Genomic DNA, 8,435 nt, shown 5'->3' with positions numbered 1-8,435 from the left:
AGAGAGACCCTCTCTCTCTCTCTCTCTCTCTCTCTCTCTCTCTCTCTCTCTCTCTGTCTTTTTCTGTTTCAAAAATCTTTATTTTTACTTGGTCCAAGACTTGGGAGAGGCTCCTTTATGGTTCCTGATAGGTTGACCATACTCCACTGGATGGTCCCACACCCAGAAGTATATGAACAACTGTTGAGATTTGGTCTTTTGCTGTGTATTGTAATGCTAAATACTGGCCTCAAAGACCTTGTTGTCCGTAGGGTCGAGGGAATCTTCATGCACACTACGACCTTACTCCTTAATTTAAAATTATTGTTTAAATAAAGATGCCAACAACCTATAGCTGAACAGAAGAGAGATAGGTGGAATTTTTGTTTCCCAGGATTGGGGACAGAGACAAGAGAGAAGATGGAGAGAGGACAAGATGACATGAGTAGGATTCTTGAAGTAATGTCCATGAAGGCTAGTCAATTGGATTTAAAAGCTACCCAGATGGAACATGGAAAGTTATAACTTAGAGTTATTGATGGAGACGTAGATTTTAATTGCTTAGAGGACAGACATCTGCCCAGCTCTAATGAGTTAAAGGCTTATTATAAATATAAAAGTTGTGTGTCTTTTATCTAGGAACTTAATGATAAAAGATGGAGTAGAAATGCCCAACTGAGATAAAATACTTAATACAACAAAGACCACAAATTGAAGTCACAAGTTTATTAAATAAAACAAATAAAAGAAAACATAAAATTAGGGGACTTAGGGAGATGGCGACAAACTATAGGAGTTAAAGGGATACGTTGAGGATGAATGTGATCAAAATTTCTTGATTTCTCAAGGAATTTTTTTTTTAATTCACAATGGAGAGATAGTAAAATTCACAAAGCTGTTTCAAGTTGACAATTAATGCTAACTGGAAAAAATGTGTAAAGAGTTTTATTATATAAACTTTCTACTGAAACAAAAAGAATTATAAAAGTGGCTTTTACATTTGCATTGTCTAGGAAAATAAGCTTTTCCAAGTGTTAAGTAGAGTTGGCAGTAAGCATGTTAAAGAGCAGAGTGGAGGCAGAGTCCCGTGCTTGCTGCATCTCTCACCATCCTTCTCTTCTCGTGTATATTTTACTTTGATGTTTAAGTAACAATACAGTTAGTGTAATGATGAAACACAAGTAAATTATGTCGATCTAAAAGTAAATTAAATGTCATCTAAAGCCAGCAGATAATTTTAAGTGTTTGAAATTACATAAAATATTGAATGTTCTTCTACATGACCCATTCTTTGGTGTCTTATGAGTCTTATTTCCCTCCAGACAGAGCCAAAGGAAGATCAAGAGCAGGGAGCCACTTTGATTCAGCCCGGAGACGGAGCCGAGCCGTCCTTTATCACATCTCAGGACACCTGCAAAGAAGAGAAAAGAACAAATTGAAAATAAATAATGTAGGTGGCGTGTATGTACATTGTGGACATTATTCTCCCCTTGAGAGCAATGCCTGATCCACTAAAGAATGGTTCCAATTACTCCTTTATTGAATTTCTTAGCTTTCTTTTTCCCACTTTGGCTTGCATCTGCCCGTAAAGAACAGACTTGAAAACGTCAGCAGTATGAGGTATTTCTATAAAAATAAATGTGCAATCGTCGTGTTCACACAGCACAAAGATTACAGTGCTGTTGTGGTAAGTGCACCGTTGTGCTGGGGAATCCCACATCAGAGAGACTCTATGTTTTGAGAAACAGGACAGTGTCATAGGTCATGATTACAGTTACTGTTGGTTAGTTGCAACTTTTTACATTTAATTTCAGTGTCAATGTTACACTTGCTCTCATTCCCTTTAGTACCTTTAATCGGGGGAACCATGAGCCAATAAAAGTAATCACTCCATTTAAACCGTCATGTTCTATACAAACCAATTGTAACTATAAGACAATAGAACCTTACACTGGAAATCACAAGGTACCCTGATTAGGTTATGCAAATAGCTTCACTTTTAGTGAATTAAATTAAGGGCTATTTACTATGGCTACTTACTAAGGGTGATTATGGTCGAAGACTGAACTCTCAGTCTAACTTGCCACAGGAAACAGAAACAGTCACATCCTGCAAGTAGAAATCCTTTGGAACTTTAGAATTGATCCTGTTGTCCTGGGAACTGAGGACACGAGGTTCTTTCCAACCTTCTTTTACAGATTCAACACTATGATTACCTTTTCTTAGACCCAACGTCTCGACCATACAAGCCTTCCTTCAAGTGTGCAAAGTATCAATTTCTGTGCTTGTAGTGAACAAAGAAAAGTGTATAAACACGGAGTGTGGGGAGCTACTTGAGCGTGTTGAGAATGGGGTTTGACTATATTGTGCCTCTGGAAGTCACAGTTGGTGTTCTAGTCTCCCAAGATTATTCATCAAGCCTTGGCTGCTCTGACATTCACTCCTGTGGAGAGTCAAACACAGTTGGTGGAGGGTGGTGGTTTGGGCTTTTGTCCTAACTTACTATGACAGTTTTGTCTGTCTGTGTGTATGTGTGTGTATGTGTGTGTATGTATGTGTGTGTATGTGAGATCTATATGTAGAAATTTGGTTATGCCAAAAGTTCACACCATCTTCTTGCTTCAGTTGAGAAGCATTTAGGTAAGAGTCACTACATATCTCAGTGAGCTTAAACTGCAGTTGTTGAGCCTTGCTGTTTTCCCCTCTAGATTAACAAGCTATAACATATTACTTAAAAATTTGTTTTAAAAAACTCATAACTTCCATTCCTTAGTGACTTACTTAATTGCTGTTGTTCATTTTAGAAGTATAAACCTCAGAGGGGAGGGTAGTATTAAGAATACCTAGTCAGCTCAGAGACCATGCTACCACAGAGGCCCTAACTTCAGAAGCCAGGTGTGGTCCGCACTGGCCTCAATCACTGTGCCCTTTACAGCAGGACAGAGAGAAGCTAATGATCAGACAGCAGGAAGAGAGGAGGAAGGACAGAAAAGGCCATGCACTTAACAGCCAAAATGCTCTTTGGGGAATCTGAGCTGCAATAACTGATGCACACAAAAAGAATCACCAACACTTTATCACACTAGCTATCTAAAATTTCCTTCTTTACATTCTATTATTCAATACTCATAGCATGCCAGTACCAAGAGTGTTTCTACTAGCTCCATCTTAACAATGGTGAAAACCCCAACTTATTAAAACTCTCCAAAGTGGAAGAATCAACTAAGGGGCTCAGACATTAACTTTCTTCCTCAAATCACTATCTTGTTCTTGAGCAGGTTTTCCCAGAGCTGATTCTATCCTGCAATGACAGGCAACAAATTTTTTTTAGGCTTGTGTCCCAGTTTGAGGGTGGCATGAAATACCTTTAACTTAGGCTCTAAGTTTGCCTGGAAGTTGCTAGGAAAAGACTTTAATTCCTTTTAATTATTTGATTGCTTACTCAAATGAGAAGTCTGTCCAGCAGAAATCAGTGTTGAAGGAACTCTAACCAGCCTGAGCATGGTATGGCTCTGACAGGCCTCACCCATCTCTCCCATTCCCTCTGCCTTGCTAAAAACTGTCAGATTCCATTCCTAAAGCTACCCCAAAGGTATATTCCCTTATATAGCTAATTCCTCCTCTGAGGGCTGACTACCAAGTATTGAAGTTCACCCATCAAAAGCCCCCTTTGGCTCACCTAATTAACATGGCCAATTAAAATTGAACACTTCATCTTAACATGGGATTTTCCCTTTATAAGCTGCCTTTTGCCTATGAGCCATGTCCTTCTCATCTCTATCCAGTCAATCCTTTGTTCTCAAGAATAAATACTTCCTTTCCCTCTCTCTTGCCCCTTTTCTCCTCTTTCCCTTGTTTCCTTCCCCTTCTGGCTCTTCCTCTATTCCCTGTCTTTGTCTCTCATTCCTGCCCTCTTTCCCTTTAGGACAGATACATCTTTGTGCTGAGAACTTTGTCTCAGGTTATCTTGACCCAAGTCTGGGATTCCCTATGCAGGCCATAGGAAAGAACTCCTTAGGAGTCTGAGAGAGGGATGTTAACCATTACTAAATATTACCAGCAAGAGAAATCATTAATAAAACCATCAAAGACAGACTGTGTCAGGTATGCCTAGGATAAGAACATTTTCCTACCGTCCTTGTACATTCAGAGGCAAGTTTCAAACAAATATTGCAAAATACTTTAGGAAAAAATCTTAATTAGGTTTTGGAGTTAAGTTCATTTAAATAAGTCATCAGATACAAATTAATAGACTAAAGCATTATCAGTCCTAGAGCATGACCCTCAAAATTAATAAGTAACAGCGGCTCAAGATCTATTACGATTATTTTAAGCAATGTCTTATTCCATGGACAAGATGCATGTGTTCAAGTGTTATAAATACTGTGACATTTCTCCATGGTTTCCATGCATTGCACAGTTTTATGCACATGCATATTTTTGTGGTTGTAAGAATTTGATTCAAGAGAATTTTTGTTAAAGACTCTGGTGTAGTACAGTCTTTTAGTGTAATTACACACTGTGTAATGATGTGTGCAGAGTTGAATTACTGATGCTTCAAAAATTAAGTCTAACATGCTATGTATTGTATTCTTAGTATAATTGTTTTAAATACCATGCTATAACAACAATTACTTTAACAACAACTTTAAGGTACACACTTGAAATAGTCTATGAAAATGACGCCACAAAGTTCACATATCAAGTTGTTTAGGTGTTGCTCAGTTTTTGTCTGACATCATAGAGTTTAATGGAATCAATGAGAAACAAAGCAAACACCTTAACATGAGTGCCAATACGTACATTCTGAGACTCTGTAACAAAATAATAAAGGCAGTACCTATCTGGACAGAAATATAAAGTACTTCTGGTAAATCTCAATAATTTCTGATTGTAAGTATTTATATACAAAGTTATAATTCAATCTATCATGAGCAGTGTTAGTAAGGTGGCTCACAAATTAAGAACATTTGCTAGTCTTGAAAAGGACCTGGGTTTGGTTTCCATCACCTGTACCTTCTTTTTCAGGGAATTTGGTACCTCCTTGTCACCTTGGCAAGTACCAGGTATACATGTAGTGCACAGGCATACAGGCAGATAAGACATTAATATACATAAAACAAAATAAATAAACCTTAAACAATAGTTTATATACCATGATAACTTCAATGTACTTTACCAACCTTGGGGAGATAAGTATTTTTGAATCTGAACTCTCTCTTCTCTGCTCATGAATGATCTTTTAACCCCTTCCCTCAATACATACCTACAAACAGGAAGTAACTCATTGCCACAGTTTTAGGGCAAATTTCCACTTTGGAACTTGTCTCTCAACTACCAACCAAGTAGGTAGTTTAAAGGAACAATGCAGTGGTACTAACCAACCATCTAGAAGTGAAGCAGTGGCCCAGTGTAAAACATGGGTATGACATACTTGTGAGACTAAGTAGATTTACTAGCAGAAGCTAGACTCACATTGGGAAACCCTATCTTTATAGACAGGGAGCAGAATTAACAGATCAAAGTGCTATGTCTATGAACATCCCAGGAATCCAATGGCCCTGAGCCTTCCTAAACACACTATATTTCTCTGCCTTCCTCTCAGTGGCTGAAGCAAGAAGACAACACTGTGACCTATAAGCACCGTATATTCAGAACTTTCCCCTGTTCAAGTTCTCATTACCTTTCTAAAGTTTCTCATTAATTGAAGCCAAAACAAAGTCTATAAATACTTGGTCACAGGATTGTGGAATTTCCACACACATTATTGTTGAACCTCCTTTTGCCTCATAGCAACAAGGGAATTGTTCATCTATTTGGACTGCTTTCAAAGCAAAGTGCTTCATCAGCCATCAAAAACTCTAGCTAGTCTCTGTATAATCAGCTGTGTGGTGAATGTTGTCTTCCTCCTCTATGACTTGAATAATAACCCCTAAGTAACTGCTTCCTTCTTTTCTTCTTAATGGTTGCTCTGTTTCAGAATATATGCATATTAATCAAAATAATGAGGTTTGGGTTCCAATTAGAAACATCAACACCCACAGTGCACAAATGCATAAACCACCTGGTGTATTTTGACAGAAAAGGAAGGGACTGTTTTCAGGAGAATGTGGTCATCTCTTTCTGAGGGGAGGGAGGCTATCTTTGCTGACATCAGCAGAATCCCAGGTCAGAGCTCTTTTGATAATGACTCTTATCTGAAAGCCACCCATGTGCAGACTGTGCTATACTAATGAGTGTACAAGCATACCCTTGTTGTTATACTACTTATAGAATTACACTTGCAACTGGATGCTTTTCAATAACATTTGAGATAATAGTATTTTTATTTTTTAATGACCAAACTCTAGATTATTCACCCAACGCACACTCATATAGACACACACACACACACACTCATATAGACACACACACACACACACACACACAATGGACCCAATACTGTCCACACAACAAAGATCATTGTTTAGTTTTAGTCCATTAATGAGCAGGAGACATTCAAAGAAGTGTGCTATTTAGGATAGTTTCTTTATTGTAGGAACCCTATAGAGACGTGCTAATAAATAGTGCAGGTCTAGGCTGGGGATTGCTCAGAGGATAATATGACTCAGAGCACATACTGTTCCTACAGAGGAGCTGAGCTCTGTCTTCATTATCCATGTCAGGTATCTCATAAATGCCTGTACGTCCATTTTTAAGAGATCCAACACACTCTTTTGACCCGCTTGAGTATGTGTGTTTATTTATACAAACCAATATCATTGCTGTTCCCTCATTCAATGTGCCATTCAGCAATGAGTTTACCAGAAGATTTATGAGCCTGTAGCTTATATAATACTAAATGCTAGCAGTAAGCTTTTAAAATATATGCAAACACTCTCTGAAATAATAGTAAGATGTGCAAATTATAAACACACAAACCAGTAACAGTTGTTTATTACTGACATCAATATTGTATGCTATACATAATTATCTATGGTATAATCGTACATGACTAAAATTCAGTAAATTTCTGTACAGAAGTATCACAGATAGGTTCTGATATTAGAGTAGCCCGTATCTTCCCTATGTGACAAGATTTTCACTTCACTTAGAATCTTGTGGGACTAGCATCACAAAGAACACCGTGGTTGAACACAGCACAGTTGAGTAGCACAGGACAGTAGACTCATGTTACATCTTACAGGTCACTTGTAAGGTATTTGATGTTGAATGTGTGGATAGTCCAGACTCTTCAAGTGTGCATTTAGAGCTGTTCCATCTCCATTTCTAACTGCATACTTCTTTATCCCTTCTCTTCTTTGTGTCTTTATCCACAGAACGTGTTTGTAGATAAACCAGCGTTTCCAGAGTATAAGGTTTCTGATGCAAAAAAGTCAAAGTTCATCCTGCTGCATTTCAGTACTTTTAAAGCTGGCTGGGACTGGCTCATTTTGCTGGCAACGTTTTATGTTGCTGTGACAGTCCCTTATAACGTGTGCTTCATTGGCAATGAGGATCTGTCCACAACTCGGAGCACAACGGTCAGTGACATTGCAGTGGAGATTCTATTCATTATAGGTAAGATCCCATAGCTTCTCGTCTCAGAGATTTGCATGTGGGAAGTGAGCATGTTCCATAATTTTCTGTGGAAAATTTGAACAGAGGTCTATTTGCAAGAATCTGTTTCAGGTTCTGATGCAAATTTTGGAGCCTCACATGCTTGAATTTCTAAAATTTGCTTCTTCCGGTTTTCCTACTGTGCCTGTACTGAAACATCTAAACAAACGTCCCATTTTTCCTCATTCATTTTATTGAAAAATGTATCAAAGGAAGACTTGATGTGTGTGTTTGGATTCTGACATCTTTAGCAACATTAACTATGCAAAGTCAAAGATGAGTTTAGCAAAAGTCCATCAGTAGAATGGAATTCTGTCAGTGGTCCATGATGTCCTGGGTATGTTGTTCTTTAAGGGTGTTTAAAATAGGCTCTGCAAGTGGCCTGCCTACAAAAGCAAAGAAAGCATAGGGCTTTTTTACCTATAATAATCAGGAGAGGCAGTATCTGATTTTAGCTAAGGAGACTCCAAGGGATGTTTGCTCCCCGGTATTTAACTCTAGAACCCTGAGGATTTTAGTCGGCAGACACCAGCTTGATTGAGTAGAACCTTTTTCTTCTACTTTCCTGTCTGCTAAATCTTTATTTCTTTAAGAATAAAACCTGTTCCTTGTTTGTTCATCTAGACCAAATTCTGATTTTCTATACATTCAGATTAACTATTTTCTGTTTGATTAGCCACCATTAGCAACAAGTACTGAGTCTTTACCTGATCCTGGTGATGAAAAGCAACACAAAAGAATGTTAGGGAAATATCTCAAGAAAGTGACTGAATTAAGGAATAATTGACTTATAAAAGAAGAAAGAAAGAAAGAAAGAAAGAAAGAAAGAAAGAAAGAAAGAAAGAAAGAAAGAAAGA

General features: G+C 37.9%; 1 protein-coding gene across 1 annotated transcript in view; it reads left to right on the top strand.

The window, feature by feature from the left end:
- Kcnh8 (potassium voltage-gated channel subfamily H member 8) overlaps nt 1-8,435 on the top strand; it is a 365,508-nt gene that overhangs the window by 201,149 nt on the left and 155,924 nt on the right. Inside the window, exons 4-5 of the mRNA XM_028766666.1 lie at nt 1,302-1,429; nt 7,299-7,539. Of these exons, the coding sequence (XP_028622499.1) occupies nt 1,302-1,429; nt 7,299-7,539 (369 nt within the window). The remainder of the gene's footprint in view (nt 1-1,301; nt 1,430-7,298; nt 7,540-8,435) is intronic.

This window comes from Grammomys surdaster, unplaced genomic scaffold (genome assembly GCF_004785775.1).
Source record: "Grammomys surdaster isolate TR1022 unplaced genomic scaffold, NIH_TR_1.0 169, whole genome shotgun sequence".
Classification (NCBI taxonomy): domain Eukaryota; kingdom Metazoa; phylum Chordata; class Mammalia; order Rodentia; family Muridae; genus Grammomys; species Grammomys surdaster.
This window is presented reverse-complemented; position numbering and strand designations above follow the sequence as displayed.